General features: G+C 42.5%; 1 protein-coding gene across 2 annotated transcripts in view; it reads left to right on the plus strand.

The window, feature by feature from the left end:
* The window catches only part of Prkg2 (protein kinase cGMP-dependent 2), a 102,024-nt gene that overhangs the window by 52,655 nt on the left and 26,398 nt on the right, over window positions 1-22,971 (plus strand). The window contains exons 8-14 of one of the 2 annotated variants that reach the window (XM_087582359.1): window positions 838-932; window positions 3,995-4,063; window positions 6,509-6,607; window positions 7,685-7,751; window positions 9,588-9,724; window positions 12,319-12,408; window positions 13,505-13,646. In XM_087582359.1, the coding sequence (XP_087438485.1) occupies window positions 838-932; window positions 3,995-4,063; window positions 6,509-6,607; window positions 7,685-7,751; window positions 9,588-9,724; window positions 12,319-12,408; window positions 13,505-13,646 (699 nt within the window). 2 annotated transcript variants of the gene reach the window in all.

Raw genomic sequence — 22,971 nt, forward strand, 5'->3', positions numbered from 1 at the left:
AGATATGATGAAGAATTCAGGAGAACGAACTCAACGTGCAAAGTCTCACTCTTCGAGAGAATTTCAAAATATTAATTCATAGTGACATAAATGGTGTCATAAAATCAATCATGAACTCTAGCCAATGTGAAAGGGACTAAGGAATAATCCTAGCTCCAACAGAGAACATTGTTAAGTTTGAGTCTCTATGCCGTACCCGCCTAGCTTGTGGGTCCCTATGAAATGGGCACTGAGTTGTGAGCCTTTCCAAGGCATCATTGTTTTGGAGGTCCATATGAGATAGCCTACCTGTGGACAGACTTCAAACCAATTCTTGACTAAGTCATCAAGTCTGTTAGAATTTTTGAAGCAACAAAAATCCCTATAAGACTATCATCATTTGCTTTGAGGATCTCTCAGTAAGGATCACGGGATTTACATTCTTAAAATTGTCCTTTGGAGCCGGCCGTAGTGGCTCACACCTTTAATCCCAGCAATTGGGGGGCAAAGGGAAGCAGACCTCCAAGTTTGAGACAAGCCTGGTCTACATGGTGAGTTCCTGGACAGCCAGGAGAACACAAAGAAACCCCGTCCCCCCAAAACAAAATAAATAAAAATACAAATAAAAACTGACTTCGGGAGTTGATCTGAATGGTTGGTCTGGGAAGAGATTCTCCTGCTACAGAGACTTGTCTCATACCTGCCTGAACCAGAGCAGTGTAGTGCGTTGTCCTGACAACTGTACCACTAATGCGGCCTCTTCTTTTCCCTCTTTCCCATAGTTCTGCAAGTGTGCGTGATGGCTGTGCATTCAGAACCCTCATTTACTTTGGTCTCTGCTTTGATCTCTTTGTCTAGGTGAAAGTCACACAGAGCACAGAGGGCCATGATCAGCCACAGTTGATCAAAACACTGCAGAAAGGAGAGTACTTTGGAGAAAAGGCTCTGATCAGGTGAGTCCACGGATTCATGCATCATGCTCAGACACGAGTCTGTTCGTGTTTTCCACGTCAAAACTGCCCACACGCCAATTTTGCACAGGAAGAAACTGGAAAGTCTTACAACAAGTCTTAGATCCAAATGGTGTTAGATTGACTCTTAGCTTAAAAACATTAGCAAAAGAATGTAAAGCGAGGAAGTTATTAGCCTAACAACATTAGTGCAAGGTATTATGTTTCTGTGGTTTGCAAAAGTATCCTGCTCAACAATTTTCTTTTTTATTAAAATGTGAAAAGAGAGCTGGCAAGAAGGGCCAGTGGGTGGAGGGGCTTGCAGCCAAATCTAAGGACCTGAGTTTGATCCCCAGAAACAGCATGGTGGAAGGAGAGAACTGGCTCCCCTAGACTGTCTTCTGACTTCTCTCTCTCTCTCTCTCTCTCTCTCTCTCTCTCTCTCTCTCTCTCTCTCACGCACACACTAAATAACTTAACAGAATCTTTTAAAAAGTCACAACAGCTTTTCACACGCTGGGCATGTCTAAAACATCATGTCAAAAACAATTTTTAGGGACTTTCTTATGAGTTCGATTTGCAAGTCTTAGCATCAGCTCAGAATAGTGCCTTTGAAATTTCTGTGTGACCCATCTGTCTTTTGAACTATAGGCTTATTTACAATTGACCTAAGTTATGGAAATATGTTTTTAAAAGCTGATAAGTGGCTCAAGAGAAACCTTGTACTTCTTTAAACAAACGAACCCCCATGTATAAAGAAATATATATATATATATTTCCTAAATAAAAAGTAGCTTCATAAAATAACAAGATGGAGTTCAGAGAAAGACATTTTCGGAATAATGTGTTTTTAAGTGAATAATTCACAGTTATTTAGGAATCTCTTAAATTTTATATTACCACCAAATGGTTTTATTGCAAGTTTACGTTTGAAAAAAAGAGCTATTGAGGAACAGGTTCTTTCTGCTCCATGTTCTTCCCTTTCACCCATGAAATTCCTGTTCGTCTAATTTGCATGACAGGCTGCATAATTACCGCAGGAGAGAGAGAAAGCGCTCCAAAATTACCCAGAGACACATCTGATTATCTAAAACTCTTACATCTCTTATTTTTCAAAGAAAGCTCAAACAGTAAAACATAATAAATTGGGCTTTAGCTGTTATGCAAGCAATTTTGGAGTAGAATTTAGAGACAGGCTGATTTTTTCCTTTCTTAATTTCTAGCTGGTAATAAACTTACTTTGATAATAATGAGATTACCTCATTTTTCTGCGCTATCATAATTATCTTCCCACGTTCAAGCAAAACAAATAAGCCGTGCAGATAGGAAAGAGTCTGTAAATGGAGTATAGATATTAAGTTTCTCTTGAGAGCTAGTGTGCTCTCTGGCTTTGCTGGACCTGAAGCAATTTGTGCTGTCTGTTGCAGCTAGCCAATTATAGTTCTTTCCCTATAGGAAACACAAGGGTTTATGTTTAAACTAGACAGCTAGCTCCCCAATGCATCTGAAAAGCACAGAGCTAAAACGAATGGGAAGGAAATGTGGATACAAATATTTTTCCCTTTTTTGCACATTTTTATGACCCCATTCTTTAGAGTTGCTGACTGCAGCTCTCGGTCTTCCTTCCATTTATGTTTCCAAAATGACATTGAATGGTCTCGGGAGTTCTTTCAGAATTTTATTCATAAAAATAAATCCATGGCACTTAACATGCGGTTACTTTGAAGGCACATGTGGGACCCTGTTGTGGTGTGTGCCGAGAATGATCCTTGTGACATTCATGGAGTGCACGTGGAACTCGAATGCCTTAAGCATTCTCTTGCTTTGAACTCACCACCCAAGGCCATGTCCGTACCTACATCTGTGTGAGTCCACAAGTGCTTGGTTCTCTCTACTCTGCTTCTGTTTCTACCACTTACTCATACCTCTGTCTCTGGTCTGCTTTTAATTGCTTGGGTAAAACTGATCCAAAGCTGCCCTACCTCTGCCTAAAATTCCCTGAGGCTCAATTATTTCCACTGATAGATATCCTCTAGCAGGAACCCTATAACTGAAGACAAACTGTCAACTTTATAAGGTGGGTTTTGAATCATCTAGAAAGAAAGGGGGCTCCTTGGGCACACAGGAGATGGGCTGCACGGGTTTTCTCCGTGCTCCCACTAAGGGCATGCGAAGGAATACATGGTTGGCATTTTTAATGGAATTGTCTAGAGCTGTCGATATGATGTCCACATTTTGTTAGTACTCCTGAGTTACTCTGAGTCTCTCGGCACTGGATACTATGCCTGTGCCTTTCCTTAGACTCTAATTTCTAATTGTTCTTCGAACGAATACATTAGCCAAAGCCACTGAAGAAATACTTTACCTGATTCTTGACCCTTCAATATTACTTAGACATTTACACTGCCTTCAGATCCTATGTAATGACTCATTATATCTACGAGATCCGTGGTGAGGGTCTGTATTCCATTATGTACAGGAAAGGTAGCGGTGTTAATTATGCTATGGTTCATCCTCATGAGATACTAATTTTAGAGATTTTTCCTGAGGGGTGAAAAATATCCATTTTATATCCTATGACATGAAGGTGTTTCTGTATTCAGTTAATCTGTTTCTATGACTCTGCACTCACTCCTGGATTCCATCTTGACTGGTTTGCTGTAGGGCATGCACTGGACCATTTCCCAGTACATTTCCCTGATCTGTTGGTCTCTGTGCTGCCTCCTTGTTCACTCTCGATTCTCCTTTGATAGGGGAGAGCTTGTCTGACTGTGACAAACACCAATGAGATTCCGCATCACGGCTGCTGGTGATTCTTCCAAGCTCCCAGCACAGTTACCGTCCTTGAATTCTTTGTGTACATAACCTTCATTGGGACGCATTTCAAATCCATTTCTTAAAAGGGCTGGGTATAAAATACCATGCTATTAAAAAAAAATCCGCTGTAGTCTTTGAATGGTTTAGCTGCTGAGTGTGAATTCACATAAAGTTGCAGGTCCCCTAACCAAAACAGACTTTTAACTTCTAGTTGTGGTGCAAGCTGACTTTCTCTGTTTCATTTGCAGTGATGATGTCAGATCGGCCAATATAATCGCGGAAGAAAATGATGTCGCATGCCTCGTGATCGACCGAGAGTGAGTGTCCCAGTGTCAGAGAAGGCAGGCACCTGTTACTTTCCAAGACTTGGCATCTGTTACTCCAAGCCCTCTCTGTTTTCAGATCCATCACTGCTTGGAAATGCTGGCCAATGCTCAGCTGCACGTACATGCCATTAAAATTCATGAGCAGGAACCGGGCCTTCTGATCCGAGTCTGTCTCTGCAGTGGCAGATGCTGGCAGGCTAAATATTTTGTGTGCAAAGTTGATACATAATTATCAGCAATGGGCTGGTTTAAATTCTGTCTTTCAGGGAGCTCAGTTTGTGAGTGCTTTCATGGATTTATTTATGTGTCTGTGGGCACGCCATACGTGGGCAAGTCTCCAAGGAGACAAGAAGAGCTTCAGATCCTTGGAGCTGGGGCTACAGGATGTTGCGATCCACCTGGTGTGGGTTCTGGTAACCAAATATGGGTCCTTTACATGAATAGCTAACTATTGAGCCATCTCCTCAGTCCAGAATCTTCCTGTGAATTAAAAAAAAATTAGTCACTATTGTGGTAAAAATATAAAACAAGTGGAATCGTTCTTATGTGTACCCAGGCGGTCTCACACCCTCGCTAGCTCAAGGCTCCAGTGGGCCATCGGAACCAGTGTTAGTTTATCTCAGCGGCTCGATGCTGTCCCTGAGTACTTTCTGATCTGTTGTTCGTGAGCCATTCTAATGTGGCACCCTGTCAGGCCTCCCTGATCTCACTCACAGCTCTCTTGTCAGGTTTCCACCATGCCAGGCATACACATCCTAATTCTGTGTCCGGCCAGGTGCATCCTGCCACCATGCGTTCTCTTGAACTCAATTAAGTCATCACATGAAAGAACACATCACACAATATCCTCTGATCCAATTGATAAGATATAATTTGCCCATCTAGACAGCACACAATCCTGTACACATCCATCCCTTAAGAATAGTCATAATAACCTGTAACTATGCACAGAGGAGAATCTTAACGTCTGCCCCCATGTTCTCTCAGCTGCCTCCCCCTCACTCTGACTCCTCCCTCTCCTTCTAAAACCTCTGTTCCCGCCTCCCTTCCTTCTTGTCCAGTGACAGGTTTCATCGTTTCTTGTCTTTGGCTTCATAATGACATCAACCTACACTTTTAAGTATCATTCCAGAGAGGCAGGGCCAACTGTACTAATTTTGTAATAATATGCACCAATATTGATATCATTCTTAGGTTACTCTTTTAAAACAAGTCTCTCTTTCTATCCCTCTCTACTTCAAAGGCCATTTGAACCTGGCTCCTTGGACCCTTCATTAATCAGTTAAATATTCACTGGTAATATAGCCAAGCCAAAGAATAGAACTCACATAGACAAAAACTGAACCGTGTTCTGGGTACAGCCATAGTGTCATCAAAGAAATAAGACATACTCCTGTGACATATTAACTTATTCCATAACTTATCACAAAGCAGTTTAAAAGTTGAAACAAACATTCAGATAGCTTTGTGTGTGTTCCTGCACTGAGTAAAACTCTCCCGCTTGGGGGATGGTTCAGGGCTCTGTGTGTGTGTGTGTGTGTGTGTGTGTGTGTGTGTGTGTGTGTATGTGTATGTGTGTGTATGTGTGTGTGAGTGTGTGTGTTTGTGTGTGTGCATGTATGTGTGTGTGCATGTATGTGTGCATGTGTGTGCATGTGTGTGTGAGTGTGTGTGTTTGTGTGTGTGTGCATGTATGTGTGTGTGCATGTATGTGTGTATGTGCATGTGTGTGTATGTGTGTGTGCATGTGTGTGTCTGTATGTGTGTATGTGTGTGTGAGTGTGTGTATGTGTGTGTGAGTGTGTGTGTTTGTGTGTGCATGTATGTGTGTGCATGTATGTGTGTATGTGAATGTGTGTGTATGTGTGTGTGCATGTGTGTATATGTGTGTGTATGTGTGTGTGAGTGTGTGTGTATGTGTGTGTATGTGAGTGTGTGTATGTGTGTGTGCACGTGTGTGTATGTGAGTGTGTGTATGTGTGTGTGCGTGCGTGTGTGTGTGTGTGTGTGTGTGTGTGTGTGTGTGTGTGTATACGAGCATTTAGGAAATCTTAGGGCTTAGAGGATAGCTCAGCCAACAAAGTGCTTGCTGTGTAACCACAAGGACTTGAATTCTATCCCCAGAAACCACATACGAATTTTAGACACTGGGACATATGCTTATAACCCCACCACTAGGAATGTAGAGGGAGTCAATTTATCTCTGGAACTTGCTAGCCAACCAGCTGAATCTAATTGGCAGGCTCTAAGCCAACATGACACCCCATCCTAAAGGTGGACAGCTCTTGAATAATCACACCCAAGCTTAGGCCGCCACAGGTATACCCCTCCCCTCCACACACACACATAGAAACACACAGATAAATAAATGGGAACGGAGAGTGTCAAATTGTCTTGATACCTTCATGACGTACCGCTTTGTCTCATTCTATTTAGAACATTCAACCAAACTGTCGGGACATTTGATGAACTCCAAAAATACCTTGAGGGGTATGTGGCCACCCTGAACCGTGACGATGAAAAGAGACACGCAAAGTAAGTGAGACGAGGTTTCCCTGAGAGCGGTGACAGGGACAGGAGTGCTTGTCCATGCACCCTTGCTAGAGGATTCTGGAGACACTTTCCACTCTAGGATGGGGAGTTTTTAAGCCTCTTAAGTAAACACTGCGAGCGTTGAGTAGGAATTTGAGAGAATTTTTCTGATAAAGGGAATACTTTAGAATGGATTTTTTTCTTTGAAAGTTTCCAAGGATGTATTTGTGAGTAGGAAGACGTTGGATTGAGTTGACTACTTCAAATTAGTAATAGGGTTTTTTTTTTAAATATAGGGAACTTTTGTATATTTTTGTTACACTAAAATTTTATTGTAATATTTTTGTGCTGAGAATTAAACCTACGACCTCATACATCAAAGATATGCTCTCCCCCCACCACACACACACACACAATATGCTAACCTTAAGGCATATGAGGGAAGACTGAAGCTTATGCTCTCGAGACAGGCTTCTGGTGAGGTACACTCAAAATTTCCAGAAAGAGTAAATTTTGAGTTAAAGCATTCAATCAGCACTTCATTTCTCCCTAAGATATGCACCTTCAATCTCTGTGCCTACAGCCTTTTAGAATAACATTTCACCCATGCAGAAGTCAGAACAGTTGGCTTTAATTCAGGGACGAGACAGGTGTTTATGAACAGCAGCGCTTAGATGTAAAATGAGAAGTGCATGTTCTCATCTCACAAAGCAGTCGTTCTGCCTAAGGCACAAAACTCTTCACTGTCGAACAGCAGAAATTCTCAGTGTGGCCTTTGGGAATGACAAACGTGACTGGTTTCATTCTCTTCCATGGACTCCTCTGCTGGTTTATTGATTAACAGGGATTTTTTTTTTTGAGATGTGTTTCAAATGCTCCAAATCCCTCCATTTCACTCGCATTGAATTTGACTTTTGTCCCACCGAGTGACCCCAGGTCTGTTCAAATGCATCCCTGTCAAAAGTTGAGACAGTCCTATTGGCACCAATGGGCCGTGTGAGAGTAGACTTTGTGACTGGCAGGATACCGGCACCATCAGCATACATGTGTGTGTGTGTGACTTCTCGCTTCTCTCTTCAGGCGCTCCATGTCTAGCTGGAAGTTGTCCAAAGCCCTTTCTCTGGAGATGATTCAGCTGAAAGAGAAGGTGGCCAGATTCTCCTCAACCTCCCCATTCCAGAACCTTGAGATTATCGCAACACTGGGCGTTGGTGGGTTCGGAAGAGTGGAGCTTGTAAGGGGTTTACGTTTCAAGCATCTGAGAGAAGCATTTTGATTTTTTTGTTTGTTCTGTTTTATATCCCAGCTTAGGTTGGAGCAATATCTGAGTTATCATTGGTATCTTAAAGAGTTCTGAATCTGAGGAAGTAAACGTTTTCCATCTATTTGTGCTCGCAACTAGTAATTAAGTGATCTCTTACATCACATCCCGTGATGAATCCTTCTTGACAGTAATTATTGGAGAATGTACCAAATAGGCATTCTGAAAGATTATGAAGTGTAAAAAAAATGTATTTCATAACAACCACTCACATGTGCGTAGGTGTGTACAGTCAAACACAGTATCTCACTGCAGTGGCCAGCAGAAATACCCTAGGTGGGATCCTTAATATTACAGTCATATCCTTAAGCAACCCTACTTCTGTGCTTGGCTTTCATTACCATGTTTTGGGGTTGTGTAAAAAATTTCCATCAGAGAAACAGGAAAGAAGGAAAAAGCAAAAGGATGCTTGAAGAGCAGCCTTCCGCAGCACTCAACAGACAGCTGGGAGCCACGGCCTGGTATCAGCGAGCACCGCTTTTCTGTGCTAATAATAATATCCTAATAATCAGCTCCCAAGAAGTAGCAGAGGTCCTGGGTTAGACCAAGTGTTCTGAGGAAACCTTGGAATACATATCTGTGCTCTTGTGGGGTGCAGATGGCTCTGAGCCTCTGGCAATCACCAAGTCCTTCTTTGTCCCGGGGATTTTTAACAGTTCACTGTACAGTGACCTCCAGGAGCTACCTCGAGGCCTTTGTCTGCAGGATGGGTGGACATTAGCAGCTGTGGAATGCTGCTCCAGACCCCGAGAGAACAGGTCACACCCACTCCAGACTCATCTCTGAAGGAGGAAGGGAAAAACACTTCCCTCACAGGGCGAAGAATATTTGTAATGCGTCTTATGCCCTGTACAGATATTCTCCACCCAAGAGCCAAGCTAAAAGACTGAATTAACCATGCTGAGATCTTCTTTCCTGCATAACAACTACTGGAGACGTAATTCCTCCAGCCATTTAAAACTCTGTAGACATCATAAATGATAATTATAAATATGATGAGAATATTTTCTGCTTCTGGATTTTTATACCTATCAGAAAAAAATAGTTTTCAATCTTGATATACCCTAAAGAATATGTTCTCCTTTTTGCATACAGACAAGGCCCTCTTTTACTTTCTAATGCCAATTTCAACCATGATGGATATATACACTTCTATTACCTGATACGTCCGATGGACTTTGGAGATATGCATAATACAATCGAGGAAATGAATTTCTACTTTTAACTAATTTAAATTTAAATAACCTCATACAATTAGTAGGCTGGCCCACTGAGTAGGACAGACACAGAATTAATTTGATATGAGTTTTTGTGAAAATTAGAGGTGACTATTAAGAAGTCAGAAGCCTTGGCAATTCTTAGCGAAGTTGATCATGCTACACAATGAAAACTAAAGATTTCTGTCCATGAAATTTAATGAGAATCTGTTTTCTTACTTCAGTAGAAAAATTTTAGAACCAGGTTATATGAAGTATTTTGAAAATGATTAGAAGTGTATAATGTTATATAGAAATCAATTCTAGAGAGATACATGGTTAAAAGCTTACATACTCTTTAAAAGTAAATTAAATTAATTTAACTCTTGTTAATTAATAGGTTATCTTGCATATTGCAAATTGCTGTGATACATTAAGTATGAGAATGCTTCCATCTCTCACATAGGTTAAAGTTAAAAATGAGAACATCGCTTTTGCCATGAAGTGTATAAGGAAGAAGCACATTGTTGACACTAAACAGCAGGAACATGTCTACTCCGAGAAGAGGATCCTGGAGGAGCTGTGTTCTCCCTTCATCGTGAAGTGAGTGGGCAGTGGGCACTCCAGGACGTGCTCTCTGAGTTCTCCTATGGGATCTTGGGTAGGAGTTTCCAACTGGTCCTATCCTAAGGAAACCTTGCTAACGTGCACACATGTATACACGTGTGTGTGTGTGTGGTGTGTCTCTGTGTCTGTGCTTGTGTCTCTGTGTGTGTCTCTGTGTGTCTCTCTGTTGGTAGTGTGTATCTGTGTCTCTGTGTGTGTCTGTGCATGTCTGTGTGTGTCTGTGTATATGTGTGTTTCTGTGTGTGTCTCTGGGTGTTTCTGTGTGTCTCTCTGTATGTAGTGTGTATCTGTGTCTCTGTGTGTCTCTCTGTGTGTCTGTGCATATCTGTGTGTGTGTGTATATGTGTGTGTGTCTCTCTCTATGTCTCTCTCTCTCTGTATCTCTCTGTGTGTGTGTGTGTGTACCTCCCTACCCCTCCTCTCTCTGTGTGTGTGTCTCTGTGTGTACCTCCCTACCCCTCCTCTCTCTCTCTCTCTCTCTCTCTCTCTCTCTCTGTGTGTGTGTGTGTGTGTGTGTGTGTGTGTGTGTGTGTGTAGGGTATATTATAAAGTAGTTGAAGCTAATGTAGAGTTGGGAAGGAGGAAACAAGGATCCGCCCCGGGTGAGCAGATGGTAAACCTCTGCAGGAAAGGCATTTGGCCACACACAGTTACCAAAGAGGGCCATACCCGGTCCTGGAAGCTCCAAGCTCCAAAGTGCCCATCTCCTGGCAGTTATTCCCTTATGCTCTGTACCTGTGAGCAGCTTGGCAGAGATACTCTCTAGGCCATCGCCCTCTTCACTTGCATACCCATGGGCCACCCATATAACCAGTTTAAGTTTTCATCTACTTCTTAACGATCCCTAAGTGAAGCTTTGGTGATTTCTGGTGATGTGTAGCCTACTGGAAAGACCAAATAGGTGGGACATGTGGCATCTAGCCTGGACTCTAGCTCTGGGGCCCCACTCTGAAATGCTTTTACTCTCTGACAAGCCTGGTACTGTGCGCACGGCCCAGGATGACCCTGAACTCACAGAAACCTTCCTGCTCCTGAATGCTGTGATTGTAAATGTGTGCACCGTACCCAGCTCCCGAAGGATGACTTAGTGCAGTTCCCAGTGCTGTGCACTGTCTGTCAGCTGCTTCCCTCTGGGTCTGGTATACCCGAGACAAGTGTCAGCGCCTCCCCCTCTCCTTCTCACTTCCCACCATTCCGTCCCCATCCTCCTCCTCCTCTCTCTCACTCTTCCTTCCTTCCTTTTAGCTTATGTGTATGAATGTCTGCCTGCGTGTATGTATGTGTACTATATGCATGGCTAGTGTCCACCCAGGCCAAAAGGAAGGCGATGGAACTGGTGTTATAGATGACTGTGAGCTGCTCTGTGGCTACTGGGAACCGAACCTACATCTTTTGTGAGAGCAGCAAGGGGTGAGCCATCTTTCCAGCCCCTAAGACAGATTCTTCTTGAACTCTAAGCAACTGAAAATGTTTGCCCCCGAGTGTTGAATGCGGCATTACTGTCCAGGCACACCACTGCAGGTCTGAGGCTCCCCTGCCCCAGCTTCGATTACTCGATTATGGGGGTCTGTTCAGGCTCTCATACCTAAGCTTGGAGTATGGAGGCCTGTTAGGCATGCCATCTCTGTCCTTCTCATGCATCGTTTTTAATGCTCAGAATCACTATACCCACCATCTAATCTCCAGAGGTTGGCCGAGGGCAGCAGAGCTCCTAACAGACCGGCCTTTGTTGAACCCGGATCCTACACACACTCCTCACCCAGACTGCCCTTCACTTCTAGGCGTCCTTGCCAAGTCGTTCCCCACTAGCCTTACTACTTCAAAGTCTGTCCCCTAGTCTAGTTCCAATACTAGCTAACCAATTAGGGGGCATACAACATGCATATAATGACCTGCTAGGCAAGGTACTTATCATATGGACAGGCCTGTGGCGTTGGGGAAGGAGGACAGCCCCTATTTGAGAGGTGGCGTGACGAGCGTCTTTGTGGTGAAGGCGGTCTGGAAATGGAGATGAGGAAGTTCAGTGGGCAGAGGCAGAGCTGTGTGAGTACAAGATGAAGTCAGAGGTCCACGGAATAACCAGAGAGGCTTCGGTGAGACGCCCTGTGCAGCTGTTGGATGTTGTCTTAGGGTTTTACTGCCGTGAATAGACACCATGATCAAGGCAACTCTTATAAAGGACAACATTTAATTGGGGCTGGCTTTCAGGTTCAGAGGTTCAGTCCATTATCATCAAGGCTGGATTATGGCAGCATCCAGGCAGGCCTGGTGCAGGAGGAGCTGAGAGTTCTACATCTTCATCTGAAGGCTGCTAGCAGAAGACTGTTTGCTTCCCAGGAGCTAGGATGAGGGTCTTAAAGCTCACACCCACAGTGGCGCAGCACTTCTTCCAACAAGGCCACACCTCTTAACAGTGCCACTCTCTGGGCTAAGCATATTCAAATCACCACAGATGTCTGTGTGACAATGGAAGTGATTGTCCCTTGCGAACGTTACTGAAGTTAGAGCTCCTCCAGCCTCAAAGATTTTAGAGCTACATTTCTAAGCATTTGCTTACTCTGTCTCCACAGATTGTATCGTACTTTCAAGGACAATAAATACGTATACATGCTTCTGGAGGCCTGCTTAGGTGGGGAGCTCTGGAGTATATTAAGGGACAGGTAAGGAAAAGGTCTGCAAGCGACCACTCTTATCAACTCACATCTGGGCTGGGCTGTGAGGACGGTACTCTGGTACCATCGTAGGAGAATGTTCTCACTACACAGAACCAGGTAGTAATTGGCGTGTTCTGTTAGCTAACATTACAGAAGTAACATGCGGGTCTCGTAATCTGTCCTCCTGGTATATGGGCTGAAGGGTTTCAGGCATATGGCATGTACGAGCTATCTAAGGTCACATGGATGGGAAGAGGCAGGCTCAGGTTCAGAATACTAAAATGGGATGTGGTGGAGAGTGGTCAGGCCTTCACCGGACAAAGCAGAATGGGATGCCTACAAGGTTTTGGTTTCATGAAAGGAGTGATGTTGGCAGTCATAATGCAGATGGTACGAAGCAGCTTCTATGTAGAAGGCATAGTGGTAGAAGTTTGAAAGTTCCTAGACAATATGGGATTTTGCGTGTCGAAGGCTATAAGTATGAACTCTAGGAAAAAAAATAAGTTCAGAATTATCTGAAGGAAGAGGGTAATATTAAAATATCCCGCTAATTGGAAAGCTAAATAACCACAGAGAAGTTAGGAGTTTGTAAGGAGGTGGTAAATCAAAGGACGCCCTATGAATGACAAAGACTGACTCAGAAGGGCAGAGAGGTGTGGAAAGGCAAGGTGGGAGAGCTGTAGACTTTTGAGCTGCTGAAAGCAAGTAGACAAGGGCACCGGGAGAGCGATGTGAGGAGGGCATGCTGCAATAGATAGGAGAGTCGTTGACTGGCCAGCCCTTAGATAGCCTTCTTTGGCACAGTGGTTCTCAACCCCGTCTGGGGGACGCAATCACATGCAGAGCTCTTACAAGCCAAGAACGTTTTGTGATATCATCACATGTCGAGATTCACTTTCCTGGGGTGTGATTCAGTCAACTATTTGTTTAAAGGCTAATCAGTGCTCTCATGGCCAAGACCCACTGAGCTAGGGATGTAAGTAAATGAATGCCAGGTTAAGAATTTGTGCACACAACCACATGTAAATTACAATATGGTCTAGATGCTTAGTACGGCACCGAGGACATCAGAGTATTAAGAAGAGAAACTGTGTCATTGCAGAGGCAGCTTCGATGAACCCACCTCCAAATTCTGTGTGGCCTGCGTGACAGAAGCATTCGATTATCTACACCGACTAGGCATTATCTACAGAGACCTGAAGCCAGAGAACTTAATTCTGGATGCCGATGGCTACCTTAAGTTGGTAAGGCGCATCCTCTTACTCAGAGGAACATGTGAGGCATTTCCGCAACAGCATTGTGCTGTAGTGGCAATCTCTTTTTTGGTTTTGGTGCAACTGCTACTTTTTACTCTGAGGGACTTGGCCCTGGAATACTTTATGCTTAACCCTGTGAGCAATGCTATGAGTATATTCTATTTAAATATGTTTTATGTATGGGTGGTTTGCATATTTGTGTGTGCTGTGTACTCATGCCTGTGCCTGAAGAGTCAGAAGAGGGTGTCAAATACCCTGGAGCTGCCATGTGGGTGCTAGGAACTGACCTCTGCCTTCTGAAAAAGCAGCCAATGCGCTTAACCTCTGAGCAGTTTCCCCATTAACTATGCATACGTTCTTTTATGCCACAGTGCTCCAACCATGTCTACTACTCTTTCTGAAGATTCACATCATGGAATGTCTTTTGAATTTGTTAGTATCACTTAATCATTTTTTTTTTAAAATTTTTTATCATATATATAAGTTCACTGTTGCTGTCTGCAGACACACCAGAAAAGCACATCAGATCTCATTACAGATGGTTGTAAGCCACCATGGGGTTGCTGGGAATTGAACTCAAGACCTCTGGAAGAGCAGTCAGTGCTCTTAACCACTGAGCCATCTCTCCAGCCCTCACATAATCATTTTTTGTTTGGTGCTGCATATAGGAACTGCCTTGTGAGGAATAAAGAAGTGAGTGTGACTTCTGTCTCAAGGGATCCACTTTCTAAGTAGGGAGAGAAGGAAACATGTGGCCACTGGTAGCTATTTTGAAATCTTTCTACTTGTTCACATAGGAAGTCAGCATTCAGAAGCTACGAGGTCATCTTTCCTTGCTAACCATCTCTGTGGACCATTTATTCCTTGCAGACCCCATAAGACCATAAAAGGCATACACTTCTTTCAGGGAGATGCTAATAGAAATTGGTGTTCAAACTGAGGGAAAATAAAGCCACTTTGGATTTCAGGAAGAAAGCCTACAGGATGGGAAACCGAAGTGGCTTTCTGGCATCCATTTTGATAGCTCCTCAAAGATATCTAACCACATCTGAACTTAACCACTTGCAAAGATACTGCCACCTTGGGGCTTCAATGTGGGGAGATAACATTACTTACTGATCAGTTATCAGACACAGAGGCTATGTTAAAACTTTTAACAGTGAATCTGCTTGATAATGTATGAGATCAGTTTAATTGGTGTAATCTCGAAATTTAGCCCAAGTGATTAAATTTGTTATGTCTAGTTTCTAAGAGATCGTTTCCTATGAGATAAAATAAGAGGCCTTTCATGTGAAACCTGGCTCACTCCCAAGAGACATTTTGATCCATTCAAGCTTTATTTTGTCCATGAAAGACAGCTTTCAGAACTGGCAAGGTACGAACACAAGACTTCACAATTCGTCCATTGACTGTGACTCCCCCAAGTCTTTAGGGAAACTCTTTGGAATATTGTAGAAGAAAGAAAAACTATCATGAAGGCTGAAGACTGCTTATTAAATGTATCTCTTACTTTTCACAGTTGTTCTCCCAAAACTCTCGGACAGCATATTTAATATTTCTAGAACTAGATGGCAGTGACTTCCTCTTTGCTCTTATTATATAGCCTTCACATTTATTTATCAATAGGCAAAATAAACAGTTAGTGGTTTGAAAAGGTCAGTGTTGAATTTTCAATTACCAATTATATTTTGAACTGGATATCCTGAATAGACAAAATGTTTGGAAATACCAGATAAGACACGAAGAGGAGTGTTGGGAATGCACGGAGGGGTTCCACAGACAACATAGGAGTTCCTTTGGGGCTGGGGAAGAGGATAGAATAGTAGTGGGCGGTTATTACATTGCACACAGAAGTTACAGCAGTTACCTCATCTGAGCAAAACCAGTCCCAGTGCTGTCATCAAAGCTGCATGCTCAAGCAAGTCTAAATGACCTAGAATTCTGATTTAGTGGCCGTGTCACTGAGGAATAAGAGGTCAACCCTCAGATCTGGGATATAAAAAATTTGTGGGAAAATGAGCTAGAGAAGAACTCTCGTCAGAGGCAGGACCCAAACAGGTTAAACAAATATCAGAGTTATAAAGACGGTGCGCACAGACAGACATACTTACGTCATCATTAGCTCATGGGAGAGTAATTAAAAGAATTCTTGGCCACAAGCTGCTCTTAACGAAAAAAAATCCAAGCAAGAATTTAAATGAGGAGGGACCCATGCTGGAGCCATGCCCAAGGTCCTAGGCACCACTGCAGATTCTTTTAAAAAGAATTTTCTGTCAATTCAGGACACAAAGAACTCCTGGAGGTGACGTTCCAGGGAAGACACGCTCTTGCTAGATACATTAATAATAAATGGACGAGAAAAAATACTAAGTATCATGGGCATTAGTTGGCAAGAGAATGAAGAGCAGTAGATGTTTAAGCTCTGGGCTCTCAAAGAAGATCTAAGAAGCCTGGAGAAACTGTCTGCTGAGAAAATAAGACTATAATATTCATTAAATAGACAATGGGAGTTCTTACGTGTGGTGGAGTAGCTTGGGTCGGACCACCCTTGTGTGACTAATTTATGTATAAAATGTGAAGTCACTGGGGAGCCATCAAAGCAAATAAAGACCTAAGCCTTGATAAAGGGTGTCCTGATAGGTGAGACCCACGTTTTAAAATGGCTGCATAGCCGTTTATTGAGAATATGCCTCGGTATATGAGGGATTAGGATTAAGCCTAATTTAACATCATAGCCAATGAGCGACTTTGAACAGTTTCTCATTAGATTGAGAACAAAAAGATTATCTGATCTTACACTGTTAACATGGTAATAGGTTTCAGCAAATGAAATAAACCAAGAAAGGACAACAGAAGGCCCCAAGTCAGAAAATGAAATAAATGACCTCTTGTTATTTGACTGTAGCATGAATTTTTATTTATTATTATTTTATTATCATTTATTCATTATTTAGAGAAGGCTAAAAGCATCCAAAAAAGAGCTTAGAGTGTGTAAGGGAAGCACTGTTGGCCCCAAATCAACACACAAGTAAAATTCTCTTTTTTATATAGTAGCGATAAAAAGTTCTAAATGAAATAAAATGGCACTTATAAAATATTACACAAATTATAAAATGTTATATTAAAATGGTATCATCATTATGAAAAATTAACAAGGTTTATTTACACAGTATAATATAGTAGCTCTTCACTGGAAATCGTTAAATAATAAATAAATGGTAGTATAGAATATGTTCACGATTTGTAGAAAGTAAGAGTGTATCAAGAAAAATTTGTATGAAGATGTTGGTTTTTCCAAATTGATTTATGTGACTTTTGTGCCTGTGCAATCAAACCTGTCTTGTAAGACCTGCTCTTTGATGTCACGAGCTGGTACTTTACCGTCTTCTTTTGGTCACACAGAGCGAGTACTTGTTTTCTGTGGGAGAAGAGTCCCTGAATTCCAGGGCACCGTCAGGGTTCCCGTGGATATTGGCTTCTGTAGTAGGGAAATCCAGAATTTAGACAAAGTGAATCGTAGAAGAGAAAGGCCAGTAGGTATAAACAGAAAGAAATAAACGGGGCGGGGACATCAGGGAGTGGAGAGAGTTTCAGCTGACAACTTACCAGCAACAAAAGAAGCCAGAATTCAGTAGAAAATCATGCTAAAAATTCTGAACACGAATAACTGACAAAGTTTAATTCTAAGCCCAGAGAAACCATTTTTCAGAAAGGGCGCAATGAGATATTTAGACAAAGACGAGAGCTGTTTGCTACATAAAAAAGGATATGATTATGGAAGGGTAAAATATGATGTCCCATCCCCCAAAGAGAGTCCAAGGCAGCAGGAGTGGTGACCACTGGACAATGGTAAATCTGTCAGCTCGTCAAACATTAGGGTATAAATCGGCCGCACTGTAACGCATCACATTAGAACAAGAAAACGCAAGCTAACTCAACAGCGGTAGCATATAAACTTAAAGTAGGGGTCTCTGAAATTAAAATAGGAGGATAAAATGTCATCGTCAAAGAAGGCAGCAAGAAGAAACAGGAGAGCCGGGGGGGGGGGGGGGGAGCAAAGAATATAAATTAGGAAATTAGAGAGAAAATCCAAGATATGGGAATGAACTAAACTCTCCAGAATTAAAAAAAAGAATTGTCAAATAAAATTATAAAACAGAAAATAAAAAATCAGATATATGCTATCTGCAACGGAAAGGCTTAAACAATGAGGTGCAGGAAACTGGAATTAAGGATGAAAAAGATGTGTCTGGAAATGCTGAGTCATTCAAAATCAGGCTTCACTGTTTCTTTGTCAGGGAAGAAATATTCCTAAAGGTGAAACGATACCATATTATGAGATGGCGCACAGTTCATCGAGCTCATAGAAAAAGTCAGGTTTTTCAAAGTGTTTTCCAATTAGGTTCTTCAAAAGTAAACAATACACCGGCAGAATTAGGGGCACATACAGCTACAGACATTTTAATGTACCACTCAAAAGTTAATATCATAAAATACCACAGCACTAGGAGATGCATAGAACACAAGTAACAAACTTGACCTCGTAGGCCTGTGAAATGTTGTTCCCAGTAGGTTGATGAGTGCCCATGAGAGACATTTTAGCAACTGCTGGGTCACTAAGCATGCTTCATTCAGCAGAGAAAAATACAGGGACTGGGCTGTTGGCAGAAAGCCCTGTAGAACTGTATTGACTGAGGGTTCCCGAGGTGGTTGAATGGATTGGCAGTGGTCGGGGTACCTGCCATCAGCATGGTAGTAGTCACAGGGTCCTTGTAGCAATGACCTTGGCCACACTGAAAATTTCATGGGAAGTTAGGCATCTAATGAAGGTTAAGTAAGAAAAAAAGCATAAAATGAAATTATGGTCAAGTTCTTAGGACCTCCTGGTCTAGGTTCATTGCTAGATGTTTGTTTTGAAGCTAGTGAGTGGGAATGTTCCCACGATTTTTTCCAATGTGTTTTATTGTTTTATTGATTGATTTCTGGGTTTGTAAGTTGGTTTCGTATCTTACCACTTTGCTGAAATTAATTATTCCTAGAAGTTTTCTGGTAGAAAATTCGGGATCCTTTATGTATACTATCACATCATCTACTAAAAAGGATGGTTTGAGTTCTTCCTAGTCTGTGAGTTTCCTTGTGCTTTCCTTCTCTCGTCTTATTCCTCAAGCTAAACCTTCAAAAACTCTGTTGACGAGTAATGGGGTTGGCCAACCGTCCTGTCTCATTCCTGACTGGAAGAGGATTCCTTTCAACCTTTCTCTATCCAGGATGACGTTGGCTGTGGGTTTGTCATAGGAAGCCTTTACTTTGCTGAAATACATTCTCTTCGGTCCTGCTCTCTGGAACTTTTATCATGATGTCATGCTGCATTTTGTCAAAGGCCTTTCATACATTTACTGAGTCATACTATTTTTGCCTTCACAATCTACTTAGATGCTTCATTATACCTCCAAACTTCTGTGTGTTGAACCATCTTACTTCTAAGATGAAAGAAAAGACTACACTAGATGATTTTTTTAAAAAAAATATGACTGTTTTCAGTTTGAAAATGAAAAAAAAGGGAAGTAAAACATAGACACTCTGAGGAAAAAAATACCTAAGTAATAGAAAAGCTAAGATTCGGAGCTCCGTGTCTTAGAGTGTCGTAAGAGTGTGCCCGTTGCTGATAATTACAGACACAGCTGTGTGAAGAATGAAGACGCCATTCTGTTCTTCCCCCTCAGTCCTGAGTGAAATGGGCGTTCACTTTTTGTTAGTTGGTGTCGTTTCACTGAATTGTCCTTACCTAGATTCTACCTAGGTCCCAGTTGCCTTCACCAATTCACCACATTAAGTACAGATTGAAGAACCAGAGGATCACGGATATCTCACACATGTCTCTCCCTCACACACGCCATAGTTTATTTCTTCAGTCTTGTTTCCCTTTCCAAGCCAAGGAAGGCCAATGAAGCCAATACGTTACAAACGTACGTGTGCATGAAAGGAAAGGGATGCACTAGTGCACATTTCAACTCTAAGCTGGGTCCGGTAGTGAATACCTGGACACGGCTGGTGTCAGGAGCCTCAGTGTAGAGGGAAGTGTGTAGGTCATAAAAACATCAGCCGCAGTGTCAACATTGAGCATATCTTACATTTTCTTACGCAGGACTCTAAGTAAAACTAAGTCATTCTATTGTCCCACCTGTACAAAACAGAAACCAGCAAGTAATCTGGGTGGAGTTTTAAAGACATCAAAATAACTCAACAGTTAGTGGAGAAAATGTTAATAGTCTGCAACCAGGTGAGAGAATATTCTAATGAGGAGCGAACTAGAAATATCTAGGAGGACCAGAAGATAAATAGGAAAGCAGGAAATGCCAGTGAACAGGTATCCAACTTTAGAAGTTAAAATGATAGAAGACCATGAATGGAATTAAGAGGGAAATAAGATTCACAAAGCTAAAGCTGATTGAAAATATTGATAAAGTTAACAAATCTCCCGTTCATTTTAGTTATGTTTCTATCACTGTTATACAACACCACGACCAAGGCGACTTATCAAAGGAAGCATTTGTTTTGGGACTTCCATTCAGAGCGCTAGATGGCAGAGCCAATGCCTGGTGGTTGGGACAGCTGAGAAATTGCATCCTGTTCTACAGGTTGGAGGTAGAAAGAGAGAGACTGAGAATGCTCTCTCTTGAAACTTCATTGCCCACCCACAGTGATTCACCTCCTCCAACCAGGTCATGCCCCTCCCCTTTCCCAAACAGTTCTACCAGCTGAGGACCAAGTATTCAAATACACGAGTCTAGGTGGACCATTCTTGTTCAAACCGCATTGCGATCCCTGTCCCCCACAGCGCAAAATGCATTTAACCCAACTTCAAAAGTCCCCATGGTCTTTTAGTCTCTTCCCAGTTTAAACTCCAAAGTCACGTCTGAGACTCAAGGCAATGTCTTCATTCTAACCCACCAACCCCCCCTCCCGCCCCTGTAAAATAAAACATCGAAGTACATACTGGCAACGCACGGTGGCATAGACTATACATTACCATTGTAGAAGAGGGGAATGGCGGCCGAGTGAAGAAATACTGAACCAAAGCCAAGCCTGAAACTCAGAGGGGGCATCTCCAAATCCTCTAACTCCATGTCTGACATTGGAGGGCTTAGATGGCTCCAGCATGGAGGATAGAGAGACCCTTCCCCACCCTCCCCTGCTGTCCCCTGCTCCCTTTCCAGCTGGTTCAGTTCCACTCCCTGACCGCAGCTCTCCTTTTTTTTTTAAAATTTATTTAATACTTAATAATAATTCTTTGGTTTCCGACCACAGCTCTCCTTAGCAGAAAGGCTCTGGCTTCTGCACCATCTTGGGTTCTCCAATCAATCTAGGCTTTTGCTTTCACAGTTTCTTCACACAATGGCCCCTCAGGCCCTCCACACTCGGACTCCTCTGCCACCTACCTCCCTGTCCTTAGTGGCTCTCTGTGGCCATGAAGGAAGATTCCTCGACTCCATTTCTTGTGTATCTTTCGTGGCTCTAAAGGCAGAACCACATGTCCAGACCTGCCAAATCTGGTACCGCTTGAAGTGGAGGCTGCTTCTCTGGAATCATCCATGCAGGCGGAAACTCTCCTCTGCTTCTCTTTACAGAAGCAGAGCTTTCCTTTTGACAAGTTGGGGGCTTAGCTGGGTAGGGTCTTACACTGAGGATGCCCACATTTTGCTCGACTTCATATGAGGCCTTTCCTTACTCTTCTCATCTCTTTCAACATAAGCCATTAAATCCCTTGTGTTCTTTCTTACTTCAAACAGTCCGTTTTGTATTTCCGTTCACCTCACTTACTATTCTTCACCGTAGACCTTCATAGGAGTCTACACATGACCATGCAGCAAAGCCCATTGTAGGCTGTTTCGACATCTTCTTTGCTAAGGGAATACAATACTTTTCAATTTAGCCTCAGACAGGTTCTTAGGACAAGGACAGAAAGCAGCTACGTTCTTTGCGAAAATACCACAAGAACTGTCCCTAGCCCAGTTACTAGTTGTGTTTCCTCTTGAGACTGAGGTAGGATTCCACTGTCTATGTGACTGTCACGGACTTCCGGGATCCTGCTAGGATGTCTCACTTCTTAAGCCTCACTTAGTGAGTTCAACCCTTCCCCCGTCCAGAGTCCCACTGTCGTCCACATTTCTCCGAAAATTGGCATGGCCGGGCCTGTCACAGCAGTAGCTCACTTCCTGCCACCAATTTCTGTCATGGCTACTCTTTTATTGCTGCGATAAAACACCACGGCCAAAGCAACTTATAAAATAAAGCGTTTAATTTGTGGTTTAAAAGTTCCAGAAGGTTAGAGTCTGCGACAGGAGGGCAAAATCACAGTGGAAACAGATGAGTGCCTACGTCTTAATCCACAAATTGGAGGCGAAGACACTGGGAATGGTGGAATTCTTTTAGCATCTCAAAGCTGACCCCCAGTGATACACCATTAACAAGGCCATAATCCTCTGATAGTTCCAGCAACTAGGACTATGCATTCAAAGTACTGGAGCCTGGGGGTGGACATTCTCTTTCAAACCACCACACTGCCTCAAAGAAAATAGGGTCTACAGAAAAATTCTCTTATAGATGAATATTAGCAAGGTTTATGTGGGCTAGAGAGGTAACTTCCAATGTGTTGGGTAACTTTACACTGTATATGTAATCTCAGATGTCCATAAAACATATACAAAATATCTAGATAAAATGATCTAAGGAAAAATAAAACAGTCCTATTAAAATGTTATTAATTTAAGGGATTTTACAGTTCATCTTACAAGGATTCCTTGCAAGAACAGTAAAAGACCAGTTGCTCTCACTTTAAGAAGCTACTCAATGTAAATTTAATTATTCAAGGAAATCTCCTTTAAAAGCCAAATTGACATTCCCTCTCATTCATGAACCTAGTGCATACATTAAAATATTAGCAACTGATCATTAAAACAAATCACAAATTCATTACAGATACCATACCAGGTTAGATATATTTGTGGATTGTAAACACAGTTTAACCTGAGATGTTTCATAGAAAGAGCCTTTCGTTTTCTGGTTCTGTGTGTAAAGAACTTGGAAGTTACCCCTCTCTTGTAAGGAGCAGGTCAGACACGACAGTCAGCATCCCTTCTGGGATCTGTAAGACAGAGGTGACAAGGCACGTGTTTCTGAGCTTGAGAAGGATCACGGAGGTCACAGTGTGCAGGAGCAGGAGCAGAAGCCTCGGGGCTGGAAACCTTCGTGGGTACTCACACTTCATGGCTTTGTCCTACTGAGCTTGGCTGATTTTTCTCAGCAAACAGAA

The sequence above is a fragment of the Rattus norvegicus genome, chromosome 14, assembly GCF_021556685.1.
Source record: "Rattus norvegicus strain SHRSP/BbbUtx chromosome 14, alternate assembly SHRSP_T2T, whole genome shotgun sequence".
NCBI lineage: Eukaryota > Metazoa > Chordata > Mammalia > Rodentia > Muridae > Rattus > Rattus norvegicus.